The sequence below is a fragment of the Parus major genome, chromosome 8, assembly GCF_001522545.3.
Source record: "Parus major isolate Abel chromosome 8, Parus_major1.1, whole genome shotgun sequence".
Taxonomy (NCBI): Eukaryota; Metazoa; Chordata; class Aves; order Passeriformes; family Paridae; genus Parus; species Parus major.
The window spans coordinates 31,308,428-31,323,160 of NC_031777.1; the positions used below are offsets into that span (position 1 = coordinate 31,308,428).

General features: G+C 44.7%; 2 protein-coding genes and 1 non-coding gene across 6 annotated transcripts; all 3 read left to right on the forward strand.

Annotated features, from left to right (window-relative positions):
• The first annotated feature begins 1,736 nt into the window (after nt 1–1,736).
• Nucleotides 1,737–6,570, forward strand: RABGGTB (Rab geranylgeranyltransferase subunit beta). Its single transcript, XM_015635733.1, has 6 exons — nt 1,737–1,757; nt 1,996–2,187; nt 2,670–2,789; nt 3,767–3,964; nt 5,318–5,359; nt 5,541–6,570. The coding sequence occupies exons 1-6, from the start codon at nt 1,737–1,739 to the stop codon at nt 5,679–5,681; spliced, it is 714 nt and encodes a 237-aa protein (XP_015491219.1). The 3' UTR covers nt 5,682–6,570.
• On the forward strand, nt 2,944–3,026 carry LOC117244825. Its single transcript, XR_004498620.1, has one exon. It is a non-coding gene; the product is annotated as a small nucleolar RNA SNORD45 (small nucleolar RNA).
• A 1,894-nt stretch (nt 6,571–8,464) lies between the features above and the next one.
• On the forward strand, nt 8,465–12,351 carry NAA20 (N-alpha-acetyltransferase 20, NatB catalytic subunit). Of its 4 annotated transcripts, XM_015636730.3 has the most exons (7): nt 8,475–8,652; nt 8,793–8,817; nt 8,897–8,987; nt 9,140–9,223; nt 10,175–10,310; nt 11,266–11,411; nt 12,018–12,351. In XM_015636730.3, the coding sequence occupies exons 1-7, from the start codon at nt 8,600–8,602 to the stop codon at nt 12,101–12,103; spliced, it is 621 nt and encodes a 206-aa protein (XP_015492216.1). In that variant the 5' UTR covers nt 8,475–8,599; the 3' UTR covers nt 12,104–12,351. The 4 variants fall into 4 exon arrangements, with proteins under 4 accessions (XP_015492215.1, XP_015492217.1, XP_015492216.1 ...); XM_015636729.3 differs by having other exon boundaries at nt 8,465–8,652; nt 11,266–12,351; XM_015636732.2 differs by lacking the exon at nt 9,140–9,223 and having other exon boundaries at nt 8,482–8,652.
• The last annotated feature ends 2,382 nt before the right edge of the window (nt 12,352–14,733 follow it).

The following is a 14,733-nucleotide window of genomic DNA, read 5'->3' on the forward strand; positions in this document are numbered from 1 at the left end:
ATTCCAGTTTCTTTATGCTCTTGCCCCAAGCAGCTGAAGAGCCATTCCATTTAGGCAGCTGGAAGGCCTGCATTGCTATTCTCTGCAATGGCAGAGTTGTGTGTAACTGCAATAGCAGTTGTGGTAAACTTAACCAGCATATCTTAATGAGTAGTGAACGAACCGTGTCTGTGCTGAGGATTTATGTACTATCCAGAAGTATCAGTATCAGCTTGAGAGTCTCTGGCCTTTACACTCTGAAGCATGTATATATTAAATGAGGATGAATCACTTCAAGTGTAGCTTTTCCTTAAGAATGACTTACAATATATTTTTTATTTAAAATCCATATATTTAAATACAGAATCACAAAGTACACCGAGATGGGAAGGACCCACAAGGACCATCAAGTCCAACACCTCGCCCTGCATAAAAATCCCACCCTGTGCCTGAGAGCACGGTCCAAATGCTGCTTGAGGTCTGGCAGTCTCGGGGCCGTGACCAGTGCCCTGGGGGACCTGTTCAGCACCTGACCACCCTCTGGGGGAAGAGCCTTCCCAACTCAGCTCCAGCCATTCCTTCAGCTTCTGTCACTGAGCACCAGAGAGATGAGATCAGTGTCTACCCTTCTTCCCCTCACAAGGAAGTTGTAGACTGTGATGAGTCTCCCCTCCAACTCCTTCAGGCTGAACAGACCAAGCGACCTCTGCCACTCCTCATACAGCTTCCCCACAAGGCCCTTCACAATCTTCATTGCTGTCCTTTGGATGCTCTCTAATAGCTTAATGTCTCAGATATATATAAACTTATTATTCTTTTCCATCAATGTATATATTTAATTATGCAGCAAGAACAGCCAAGAAGAAGGAATTAGATTGATTTTTTTTTTTTTGATTTTTTTTTTTTTAACCTTGGATAGATCCTTCTTGGCCATGTTGGCAGAATGGACATTCCCTGGAGTTATTGAACGAATTACTGGATACAGGTGGCTATACTGCATCCAGTTCTAGGCTCCCCTGTATAAGAAAAAACGGGGACTCCCTTTAAAGGAGGGAGTTTAACATATGGCCACAAAAATATTAAGGGCTGAAGCATCTGTCATGTGAGAAGAGGTTAACTTTTCAGCCTGGACAAGAGAAAGCTCAGAAACACCTGATGGGATGCAATGAAGAGGATGGAGCCAGTCTCAGTAGTACCTACTGACACGACAAGAGGCAACAGGGACAAATTAAAATACGTGATATTCCACTGGAACACAACTTATTTTTTTATTGTGAGGGATATCATACGCTGGCAGAGGTGGTGGTCTCCATCTGACACTCAAAATTCAACAGGTAGTGGTCTTGAACAACCTGCTCTAGCTAAGCCTACTTGGTGTAGGTGGGTTGTGCTCCAAAATTTCAAGAGGTATCTTTAAACCTCAATAATTCTACTAAGTCATTTCTAATTTCCCTCCAAAATGCCCTTTCCTCTGTTTGATCTTTCATGTCTCATCTGAATTTGATGCTGGGTGGTACTATTACTGTTATCACATAGAAGCTCTGCAATCCTTACTTCTTGGGTAAGCTACCCAGGAAGTTACTTCTCTAAAGAAAGTGTTTAGCCTCCATAAATTACTGATTTTCCTCCAGATGGACTCATAATGCAACATCTTTGGTAAGTATTTGACATATGTAACAAACAGACCTTATTTTTGACTGTCCTACGTGATAATACTTCTTGTTTGATGTTCCCACCTGGTATAGTTCATGGGGAACATGTGCCAGCGTCAAGAGCTGGTAATCATGAACTTAATCACTCAAGACATCCTTAACTGGGAAGCAAGAGAGACGGTTATGAGCAAAAGGACGGTTATCTTTACTCGTTTAACCTGTGACTAAATTCTTGGATTTGCTTTTCCATAGAGCTGAGGGAGGAAACCGAATTTATTTCTAAACGCTGTCCTGTTTGCTGTGATGCAAGAAAGAGCACAGCTGGAGTTAAGGTATTTTGCATTTACTACCTGTTTCAGACTAGACTATCTGCAGCAAGTCACAAGGCCACAGGCGGCCCTCGCCTCACGAAGGGCACGACGCGGGGCGGTGGCGGCGCCGCTCGCTCCTGCGCAGCCGCCGGCGGGCGGGGCCCGAGCGGTCCCCGGGCGGGCGCGGCGAGGCCCCGCCGGCCATCGCCTTCCGCTTTGCAGCTTCCTGGGCGTGCGGAAACATGGTGGGTGGCGGGGTGCGGGTTGCGGCTCGTCTCGCCTCCGGGAACGCGTTGTTTTCTAGCGCGCCGCTGTATCGGCCTTGGAGGAACGCGAGTCGCACTGGGTCCGCTCGGGGGACGGGGGTGGCGCTCGCCTTTCCGGCTCTACAGCGGCCCCGGGAGCGCGCGGGCCGGGCCGGGCCTCACGGGGGCGCGGGGCGGCACGGCCGGGCCCGGGGAAGGGCTCTTGCGTCCGGCACTTCAGGTTATTCTTGGCGAGTTGGTGTTATTTCTTAGCTTTATTGCAAGGTTTGGTTCACAGGCTTTTCCAGGGGAGGATTTAGCCAGGCTAAACAGTGATGGCGTGAGATATGCAACCTGACCTAGGCTCAAAATGGCTAGAGATGTCTTTTCCCAGTCACAGTTACCGGTGTTTGCTATATTATACCAAGGTACTGAAAAGTTTTGACCTGACATTACAACTGACTTGTTGGTGCTTTTTACAGGGGACACCGCAAAAGGATGTTATCATAAAACCCGATGCCCCAAGCACATTACTTTCAGAAAAACATGCAGAAAAACATGCAGACTATATCGCTTCATATGGACCAAAGAAAGATGACTGTGTAGGTATCAGTTTGTTGCAGTACAGTTGTGGTTTTGTTAACAGTAATATTTATTTATTTATTGTCTCAGAGTTAAGGGTTAGATGCATGTTGACAAGATAATTGTTTTTTACCCTGCCATCTAAAGTATAAAATAAAGGTGCCTATTTCTCTAGGTCTGTGATGAGATTTGGCATGTATTATCTGACTATAAATTTGAAGATTATCATTTTAGCTCTGTAATTACTCTCAGACCTGCTAGCTTCTTCATCCACTGGAATGCACACGTAGAGTTGCATTTGCATGTTACTCTTTTGATGGGACAACTTACATAAATTTTGTAGTCACAAGTGGTTGGATGTAGTCCACAGCAATGAGATTCTGCTTCCAGCAGGTGAAAATTGTCAGCAGCTGCCTGTGTGAAGAAAAGTTGCCATTACCTTTACTGTTCACAAAAGCACGCCAAGCACTGCTGCTTTTGATTGTACTGCATGTTAAAAATAATGTTTGTGTAGTGTAGTTGATGTAATCAGTGTAAGAGAATTCAATATAAAATTTCACTTCCTAGCACAACTTCAAATTATGAGAGTTTTGGCACTGGGAAATAATAGACTTTTTATTTTTTGAGACTAGTTGGGGTGGCAATTTGAGGGCTTCTTTGAATGCCAAAATAATTAGTGATCAGAAGTGAATTGGCACACAGCTACTTGTTCGTGCCTGATTTGACATTGAGTTCGATGCTTTGAACTAGAAAAATACAGAGAGGGAGGGAGTGTAGTATGTGTTGGTATCTACACGTGCATTTCCCTGTATGTGTGTGTATATACACGTGTGCACGATGTACAGAATATCCGTGAGTGGCTGATGCGTGATTGCTAAATGGATGGAAGGTGGTTGACTAACTAGAAGCTAATTGTGAAAGTTAACTAATGTATTTTCATTGCACTGTATTGATGGTGTGCTTATCTGACCGAGAACTAAAATAATGCACTGTTCAGGAATACTGTATGTCGGAGTATTTGAGGATGAGTGGTGTGTACTGGGGACTTACAGCAATGGATTTCATGGGGCAGCTGCACCGAATAAACAAAGAAGAAATTTTGTCATTCATCAAATCGTGTCAATATGAATGTGGTGGAATAAGTGGCAGCATAGGTCACGATCCTCATCTTCTGTATACCCTCAGTGCTGTCCAGGTGAGTGTAGCAATTTTAGAAAAAAGTGTTTGTGATTAAGATTTTGATGATTGCAGATTTATGAACCAGTTACTGTTGGAAGCCCATGGCAAAAATTATTTCAGTATCTTATTAAAAAAAATAAAAATCTAATGGACAAAACTGTAGAATTTAGCTGTATCGCTTTCTAAACGTTGTCGTATTTGAGAATGTTTTCATGGTCAATTAATGGTTACTGGATTGTTGCCAATTTTGTAAGTTATCTTGAAATACCCCTTAGCTACAGGTTTTACTGGAGCATTTTATAGATAATTTTTGATTCTATAAATTATTCGTGTACACTGAGGTGACAGATACGTATGACCAAAATAAGACTAAAATTTTTTATTTTAATCTGAGTTTTTTGGAGGTATATAATTTAAAAATTGTACTAGTCTTTTGGGCATTTAATTTCTTTATTCGTGCATACACTCCCCCAGATAAGAAGCAGCCCTTAATCTTATTTTTTCACTGCAATTCTCTCCATTTATAGGCGTATTTTCTCATTATCGCTTGTGCCTTTGTTTTGTTCTGGTTTTTCACTTTAGTTTATTCTGGTCATGCAAACTGTTGTGAAAATGTACCAAAAAGGCTCAAACACTTCTGAAAAATTTGCTTGGTTGTTTGCAGTGTGCATCTCTCATTCTGTCTTATGGAGGAAGTATTTTAATGGCATTACAACTAAATAATACAGCATTCTTTTCTAGGCAGAAACTATGCTGGATTTAAAGTGCTGGGTTTGAACTCCTTATGTAGGACAGGATGCTCTAAGGTTGTTCTTTATTACTGATTACTTTAGCTCTAGAATTACTCTGAATACTGTGAGAACCAGGACACTAAAGTTTCTCCAGGCTGTGACCCTAACCCTTGCCCCCAAAATACAAATAGTTGATATGAACTTCTTTGTATTTTCTCTTGAAAAAAGTGCCATGGTTTTTCAGCATCTCTCACAGAAGGTAAAGTCTTTAAAAATCACATTCTTGTGGTCTTGTTTCTTGACAAAGGGAAGAAGTTTGAGAAAGATACTTTCCCTTCCTGAAGACAGAAGCCTGCCAAAAAGAGACGCTGTCAAGAAAGTCTTTTACTCCAAAGACGTTCTTAAGTGTTGTGTCTCTGCAAGAGTATTATGACAGCTCACCTGATAATGTGCAGAATTATCAGTAAAATTTGCAACGTTATGTTTAAAACCAAATGAAATAATAATCTGCTTCTATGCTTGCCAGTTACCTGATGTATTTTATTCGTGGTGGGTGCTAGCTTCTTTGAAGATGATTGGTAGGATACAGTGGATTGATTGACAGAGAGAAATTGCGCTGCTTTATTTTGGCTTGCCAGGATGAGGAGACCGAAGGATTTGCTGATAGACCAGGAGATATGGTAAGTAGTATTTATTTTTTCTAAATAAAAGATGCATAAAATCCTGTGATCATTCAGTTGTATTGTCCTCCCCAGCCACAGAGATTTTCAGTTTCTTGTTGGCAAACAAAAACTTCATTCTATACAAGTGAAAAACCAATTGACTTTTGTAAATGGACACAAGCGTTCTTTTTTTTCCCAGGTGGATCCATTTCACACCTTATATGGTATTGCTGGACTATCTTTATTACGAGAAGAACAAATTAAGGCCGTTAATCCTGTCTTTTGTATGCCAGAAGACATCCTTCGAAGAATAAACGTGCAGCCTGAGCTTGTAAACTAAGCCTTGTAGAGACAAAAGGTTTATATGACCAATTGCTTTGTTTTACTTATCTCATCTGTAAAACCGTCAGCATATTCTTCTTTTGGATGCGTTTACATTCTGGAACTGAAGCAATAGCTTTGCTGTGGACTTTGTCACTTTATACATTGTATCAGAACAGGCTGGTTCTCATAATCTGAGTATAACATGTTCTTTGGTTGTATTCTAAGATGTTTAGAAACATTTAAATTCTGTATCTAAATGTACAGGCCTTGGCTTTTTTTTTTTTTTTTTAATATAATATTCAAATCAAAACTTGACTGTGTGAATGCTTAGCTTTTCTATCCCTTGAATATCAACCATGCTGGTACTGATCTTCATACAGGCCTCTTTCCATGGTGGATCATGCATTTGAAAAAAGACCCAAGCCAAAACAACAACAAACCCAAACAAACAAACAAAAAACACAGTAAGATCCTACCTAAGCCACGCACTTAATACCACACACTTATGTTTTTAATTTTTCCTGTTCATGCATCATGTTTTTTTCCATGTTCATGCATCAGTTTTCTGTACTGAGAAACAGCTGCTGCTTCTCACAGTAATTGATACCAGTGAAGCCATGTTTATGGTTCTTTTTAATATATATAAATGTCTTCATTTATTGATGAGTCCCTTAGACAGAATTCCACCAATGCTTGAAATACAGCATACCTTGAATACGTTCAGTGAATCTTGCTAACATTAAACACTCTAGAGAAAGTCTCCGTTGGACAGTGACTTGTAATTGAACATAGAGTTGATTCTACATTTGTTGCTGGGCTGAAATCCTGCTTCTGTAGCTTTAAAGACACTAATTGTCAATACTTGATTATGTTGTAATTGAAAATAAAACTATCTGTGGAAAATACTTGTTTTCTGAAGGGAGAAATCCTCTTTGTCTTCATAGAAGTGCTAAAATTGCCTCTTAATTTACATTCTACACATCCTAGCTGAGACTGAATGATATTCCACTTGTAACATACAAGTAAAAGCTAATTATGAAGGGGAAGAAGTCTTGGTTAATCTCTGTACTTTTGCTTAAGTAAGGCCTGAAGTTGTTTCACCTGAACTTCACTCAACAGAGATAGCTACCCAAGATTTGGCCTGCACAGATGTGTATTCATTTGACATATAAACCCAGACTCACTGAATAGAAAATACCGTTTTAGGCTACAATATTGGGAATTAATTTGATAATAACAAAGAATACTCTAGCCATGACCAGGTTTTGAACCAACTTCAGTCACAATAACAAAGTGCCTTTTAGCACTTCAGATGTAAAGGCAGTACAGCAGAACAGCCTGAGGTCTGGTTTGGCTGGAGAGTGCCTTAGTCACAGTGGTCAAGCGAATGGTTGAGCTTTTTCTCCTCTTAAGGGTGTGTTCTGCAGGAAAAGAATGCCTCAAGCGGGAGAGCACTCTAAAGCTGTACATTTCCTAACACCTCAAAGGACCAAGAACCAGCCTTAAAATGGTCTATTCCTTCTCCCAAGTTTCATATCCCCCCTTCACACCTCCACTACCATCCTGAAAAGCATAGTCTCTTCCTACTTCTAGCAACTCTGAAATCCCACATCACTGTTGCACAACTACAGACCTTGAATCAACTTCCTCCTACCAAAATGTTGACTCTTAAAGTCAACATCAGAAGTCTGACAGATCTCGAATCTGACAGGCTACGCTCTGCCTGGCGTAGCCTTGCCAGCATCTCCCGATTCCAAATTCCAGGTCAAGGAAGGCCCCTTTCATTGTCCCAAGACACACTGTCCCAAATTCCATTCACTGCATCTCTTGCAGAATTTTCAAAGACAAAAATCAAACCCGCAGTATAGCCTCAAACTTTTGAGATAACCTTCCTTCAGAATAACTAGAGTGATCTGGGTCCCGTGCAGTGGTAACCGTTCAGAAATAGCTCAGCATTTGAATTACCCTGATGGAGGTGAGACGAGTGGCACAGCAGGCTGTGTGGAGTAGGCAAATGCTTATGGGCGTAGTGGACATCTCGTCTTTTTGGTTTTTTGGGTGCCACAGGAGGTGCTGTGCAACCGGTGAGCGGAGTATCATCCACTGCTGAGTACAGCGTGTTTCTGGAAGAGGTCAGGGTTGGCTGGCATGATGTCCAGCCCTGTGTTTTTGCAAAGGATGAAGAGGCACCTATCTGCCGCTGGTAGCAGCGTCCCAGTTAAATTGATGTTGACCTTCTTGAGGATGGATTCTGATGCACAGCCCTCTGAAAGCAAAGTCGAAGAGCCAGTGGTCTGAGGGGGTAAGGTGGAGAGACTGCAGAGCGGGACGGGCGAGGTGCTTACATCAGTGCAACGGTGAGGGGTGTTTAGGATCAGTCACGTTTTGGTGCTGAGAGCAGGCGTAGGATTCAGTCCACATGAGGCGAGCATGTGCTGGGCACGGCAGTTCCCGCCTGTGTCCGGCCTCGTCTGGCGGTATCTTTCCCGATCCAGAGTTGTTTTTTCTGCCTATGGTAGTCTCGCATATTACGGTCACGTCGTGTTACGTGTAGCCGGTGTGTGCTCGGGGTGGAGCTGCACAAGATCATACCACTCCCAGTACTGCGGCCCCGCTGGGCCCCGTCACACCGCGCCTCACGCCACTACGGGCCGGCTCAGCCGTGCCAGCCGGCCGCCCGCTGCCCCGGGTCGAGGTTCCCGCGCCACCCCTGCTCGGCCCGGCCCGCGCGGCAGCTCTCGGGCCGGATCGGGGCCCCGCTGCGAGGCGGGGGCGCGGCCGGGGCGGTTCTGCGGGGCGGGCCAGGGCTGCGTAGGGGACGGGGCGCTCCGGCTGCCGCCTTTCCGTGGCAGAAGTGTTCCTTGGGCGCTGGAGCGCTTCCGGGGCAGCGCCATTACCGTCACCCTCACCGTCGGCGTCGTGATTACCATCATCATGACAACGCTCCGCGCCTTCACCTGCGACGACCTCTTCCGATTCAACAACATGTGAGCTCAGGCTGTCCCCTGTCCCTGCCCCCGAACCCCTGCGCGCTTCCCCACCCCGCGGGGTCCTCGGGGTGCCCCGCCGGCCGGGCGGGCCCGGGCGCGGGCCCGTGCTGAGCTCCGCTCTCTCTCTTCCGCCCCAGCAATCTGGACCCGCTGACCGAAACCGTATCCTTCCCGCCGGGGCAGGGGCGCGGTGTCGGGCGCAGCCGTGGCGGCCGCAGTTGCTCCTTAACCGAGCGCCCAGTACGGGATCCCCTTCTACTTGCAGTACCTCGCCCACTGGCCCGAGTATTTCATCGTCGCCGAGGCGCCCGGCGGGGAGCTGATGGGTTACAGTGAGTGCCGGGTGTTCCGGCGGTAACGTCTCCCTTCGTTACCTATTACGGGGATTATAACGCTGGAGCTTTTCTTACTCTTCGCGTTCACCGAATACCCAACACGGAAGAGCAACGTTGCGTTGCATCTTCCCCTTTCTTAAATGTCTTAGGGTATTATGCAGCGCTCGTGGCCGTAGCTTCCAGTTTGATGTTCCTAGCGCAGCGGGGAGCCTTGGCTGTGGTAACATCCACCGGTATTTGATGAATGGGTATTTCTGTAATCAGAAGTTAAGTCCCTACGCTGCCTTTACAGTCAGTAAAAGTACTGGGCTTGCGTTTTGCATTGCTCTGTAAGGGAAAGCTCTGGACCTGGATGTCATTTGCTATTTTGCTGTGGAATATTTGTGTTTTTCATAAATCATGCCAAAGAGAACTGCCAGGAGGCGAGGTGGGGCAGAGTAAGGGTTTTTGCAGGGACCCAGAAAATAAAACTATTTGTCTAATACTAAAGCTGAAAATACATGTGTTGTACAGAACATTTCTCTGTACCCACCACACTTGTTGCTTATTAGCAGTGACTGTGATATCTGTAAAAGCACAGGGTAGAAGTGTAAATGTTCATTAATTAACTAGCATTGGATTGGCCCAGTGTACAAAGGAGAGAAACTAGGGAAAAAAAACAACCCAAAACACCATCCCCACCTCCACTTCCCCCCCCCCACCAACCTTAAACACATCCTGTTTGCAGGGCCTTAGCTTTCTATTGCCAGATTGGCAAAGCTTCCCAAGCTCTATTCCCCCATAATTTCCAAAAGTCTCAAATAGTGGCTAGGATGGTAGTTTTGGTAGTTTTCTAGCCCTTTGCTCCTCCTTTACTTTAGTCCCGTTTTAAATTTTGGTTCAGGGAAAGACTTGTGAGAATTGCTTGAAATTTGCATTTAGAAGTCACCTCCAGCAAGGACTTTGCAAATTTGTTTGGTGTTTTTTTAACACTAGTCAAGGAACTGCTGTAATATATGAGCAGAATGACATTTTTAGTGGCTGCTGAATCTTAGAGTGAAAAGGTAGACATCCCTGTTTTAGCTTTTACCACAACCATTGTGACATATGTTTACGCATGGCTTATTCCTCTCGTGAAGTTGTCTGGCTGTGGGCAATGCATTACTCCAGAGGCGCTGCTGCACTGATGCTCTGTATGTTCACAGTCATGGGCAAAGCTGAAGGCTCTGTGGCTAGGGAAGAATGGCACGGACACGTTACTGCTCTCTCTGTTGCACCAGAATTTCGACGGCTGGGTTTGGCTGCTAAATTGATGGAGCTCCTGGAAGAAATTTCAGAAAAGTGAGTAGTATGTCTATCTTTAAATGTATCTTTTAAAGTAATATTTTAAAGCAGTATTTCTACAGACACCTGTCCCTGGTTTATGTGGCAGAATTTTGCTTCACTGGTGTTGTAATTTTCTGAAATTCCTCATAGTTGGAGGAGTTATGAAAGTTGCTTAGCAGTTTAAAATCTCAGGGTTTCTCTGAAAGCTAACTTGCCAGACTAAGGACGTAGCCTGAATTCCAGTAGAGATACTGCATAAAAGAACATTTCTTGACAGGAAAAGAGCTTTGTGAAACGTCAGCACTGTTTCCTGTAGGGCCTCCAACGTACTTGTTCAGTAACTGGGCTTTGTACAATGCCCTCAGGCACAGTCCTGAACAGATTTTGCACTGCAGAGAGTATCTTAGCTTACTTGCCATCCTGTGCTCAGTACCTTAGAAAATTTAATTCAGTGTCAGATGAACCAACTGGGAAATCCCCCTAACTGATTCTGGTAGGGCAATCGCTGGAAAAATGGGAAAATTGGAAAAATAGTACACCATTTTGAAAAATTTGCCTTGTGAAGTTAAGGGTCTATCATCTCCTGTTAGGCAATTGCATTTCATAACTGATTCCACTCCTCCTAATCCAAGCAATAAAATATCTGGATATTTCTTTAATCATGTCACATGGATTTAGGCCTGTGGGGGTGTTTAGCTTGTCCTGTTCTTTCTGTTCAAATTTCTGAGTCCACTGACTGTTGTAGAAGGGCCGTGTGACAAAAATAAAATTAAATCCATGTTTATAGTTGAATTTTCCCTTGGTAAAGGAGTGTATCTGTTATTACATTGTGAAAGACGTTTGATTAGCATACTACATCAGACTTGCTTTGGTTTCATTACAATTTATGTGTTCTTACTTAGAAATACATTTACCTACTATTCCTTAATGTGGTTTTGTCTGTTTGTTTTTTTTCCCTCCCCTGCTAAAGAAAGGGTGGATTTTTTGTCGATCTCTTTGTGAGAGTATCAAATCAGGTTGCTGTAAATATGTATAAGCAACTAGGCTACAGTGTGTACCGGACAGTCTTAGAGTACTACTCAGCTAGCAGTGGGGAGCCAGATGAAGATGCTTACGGTAAGTTCTCCTTCTGTCTCAAATTGAATGGAGCGATTCTCATGTTGAGGGTTCCTGAGCTTGTTTGTAAGACAATTATTCTTTTTTTGGTATGTGAAATAATTTCAGATAGTTGCTGATTAGTGGGGTTTTTGTATCCTCCTTTAGATAACTTTTCCTACTTAAGATTATATCAGTTACGAAACTTAATCTTGCCATTTACACATTTTGTAGCATCTCCAGCAAAATAAACTGCAAAACAATAAACAAGAAAGAATCTCAGTGCTTTCTTCCTTTCATCCTGTAACAGGGACTTGAAACTTTGTTTTTCTCAGATGTCTACCTATAAATTAACATTCAATTGACTGTTATAAATTCACAGTCACAATGCCAAGCCCATCAGAGCTCAAGGAATAGCTGCACCGTGTTCTAATCATACAGTATAATTTTAGGTACTACTGTGTGGAGCAGGGAGTTGCATCCTTATGGGTCCCTTCCAACTTGAGGTAGTCTTATGATTCTAGGAAATTTCATTGATTAAAAGTTGCCTTATTTTAATGGAGTATTCACTTAATATGGCTTTGTATAATGACTGTTACTATTATAACATTTTTTCTTTTGCTATAGATATGAGAAAAGCTCTTTCCAGAGATACAGAGAAGAAATCGGTTATACCTCTGCCTCATCCTGTGAGGCCAGAAGACATAGAGTAACTTAAGCTGTGGTTCTCATGCAATTTACTGAGTGTCAGGTTCCATCTCCTATAACCCCCAGCAACTTACGGATAAGTTTTAGGCCAAATGTTTTTCCTTCAACTCCTTTTTCCTAATACTAAAAAGCAACATTGAGAAGCTGACTAACACTGCTTCTCTTGGTAATGGCTGTATACTGCCACACTCTATTATTTTTTCTTTCACATATTGGAGATTTGGAGACTATTAAAATGGTATTACCCCCTGTATGGTCTTTTCTTGGTTTTCTTGCTGCAGCTGGAATTTATTCCCATCTCAGGAAGTATCTCATCGTATAGTCCACGACTCAACAGTTCCCATGCCGGGGTAATCACAGCAGAAGGTAGCAAAGGTAGCCAAGAGACACGACTAGGATGCCCCCGGTGCCTGCTAAGCTCAGATTACAAAATAAGGGAAAATGAGGCCAAATTGGGGGGAAAGTGGGAAAAAAAAAAGAGAAAATTTGGGGGAAAAAAACGAAAAAAAAGAGAAAATCTGAAGAAAAAGGGGAAAAAGAAGAGAAAAAATTTGGTGGAAAAGTGGAAAAAAAGGAGAAAATTTGTGAAAAAAAAGGGAAAAAAGAGACAAAATTAAAGGGAAAAGTGACAAAAAAAAGATTTGGGCTAAAAACTGGCAAAAAAAAGATAATTAGAAGAAAAAATGGGGGAAAAAAGGACAAAATTTTGGGGGAAAGTGGAAAAAAAGAAAATTTGGGATAAAAATGGAAAAAAGAGACAGAATTTGGGGAAAAAATGGGTGAAAATCCCAAAATTTGTCTGAATTTGGTTCCAAAGAGGCCCCATAGATTCAAATGAGGCCAAATTGGTGTCAAAAATGGGGGAAAAAAGAGACAAAATTTGGGGTAAAAATGGGGTAAAAAGGGAAAAAAAAAAAAAAAAGAGGGAGATTGGGGCAGGTTTGGGTCCAAAGATCCATGAAAGGTTCCTGAGGAACTTCCAGAAGGTTCTGGAGCCACCCCGGGGGTTCTAGACCATCCTGCAGGGTGCTGAGCGGTGCTGAGGTTCTAGATCTCCCTGTGGGTCCTGAGCGCCTGACAGAAAGTGCTGGATCCGGCCCGAGGGTGCTGAGCACCTTCCAGAAGGTTCGGGATCCGTCCCGAGGGTGCTGAGCACCTTCCAGACGGTTCTGTACGCGTTCTGAGGGTGCTGAGCACGTTCCAGAGGGTTCAGGATGCATCCCGAGGGTGCTGAGCACCTTTCAGAAGGTGCTGAGCACCATCCAGAAAATGCAGGATCTGTCCGTAGGGTGTTGAGCGCCTTCCAGAAGGCGTTGAGTGCCTTCCAGAAGGTGCTGAGCATCATCCAGAAGGTCAATAGATCCGTCTCGAGGGTGCTGAGCGCCTTCCATAAGGTGCTGGATGCTTCCCGAGGGTGCTGACCGCCATCCAGAAGGTGCAGGATCCGTCCCGTTGGTGCTGAGCACCTTCCAGAAGGTGCTGGATCCGTTCTGATGGTGCTGAGCGCATTCCAGAAAGTGCTAGATGCATCCCAAGGGTGCTGAGCGCCTTCCGGAAGGCACAGGATCTGTCCCACGGGGTGCTGAGCGCCTTCCAGAAAATTCTGAATCTGTTCCGAAGGTGCTGAGCATTTTCCAGAAGGTCCTGGATCTGTCCCACGGGGTTCTAGACTATCCTGCCTGGTGCTGAGGTTCTAGATCACCCGGCAAGTCTCTAGACTATCCTGCCTGGGGCTGAGTGGTGCTGAGGTTCTAGATCACCCAGCGGGGTTCCAGACTATCCTGACTGGTGCTAAGGTTCTAGATCTCTCTGTGGGTCCTGAGCGCCTTCCAGAGGGTGCAGGATGCGTCCCGAGGGTGCTGAGGACCTTCCAGAAGGTGCTGGATGCGTCCCGAGGGTGCTGAGCGCCTTCCAGAGGGTGCTGGATCCGTCCCGGCGGGGTTCTAGACTATCCTGACTGGTGCTGAGCGGTGCTGAGGTTCTAGATCTCCCTGTGGGTCCTGAGCGCCTGACAGAGGGTGCAGGATGTGTCCCGAGGGTGCTGAGCACCATCCTGAAGGTGCTGGATGCGTCCCGAGGGTGCTGAGTGCCTTCCAGAGGGTGCTGGATCCGTCCCGGCGGGGTTCTAGACTATCCTGTTTGGTGCTGAGCGGTGCTGAGGTTCTAGGTCACCCGTGGAGTTCTAGACTATCCTGCAGGGTGCTGAGCGGTGCTGAGGTTCTAGATCTCCCTGTGGGTGCTGAGCCCTCAGGAGCAGCAGCAGCACCCGCGCCAGGGCCGCTCCCATGGTGACACCATGAGGGCAAAAAACCCCGGCCCGGTTTGGGGGGAAACAGCGGAATCGGGAAAAAAACAGGATCGGGAAAAAATAAATGGGAATTGGGGGAAAAGGCGGGAATCAGGAAAATGGGAATTGGGGGGAAAAAAATCGGGAATGGGGAAAAAAACAGGAATAAAGAAAAACCGGGAATAGGGAAAATCCCGAGGGTGCTGAGCACCATCCCGAGGGTGCAGGATGAGTCCTGAGGGTGCAGGATGAGTCCCGAGGGTGCTGAGCACCATCCCGAAAGTGCTGAGCACCATCCCGAGGGTGGAGGATGAGTCCCGAGGGTGCAGGATGAGTCCCAAGGGTGCT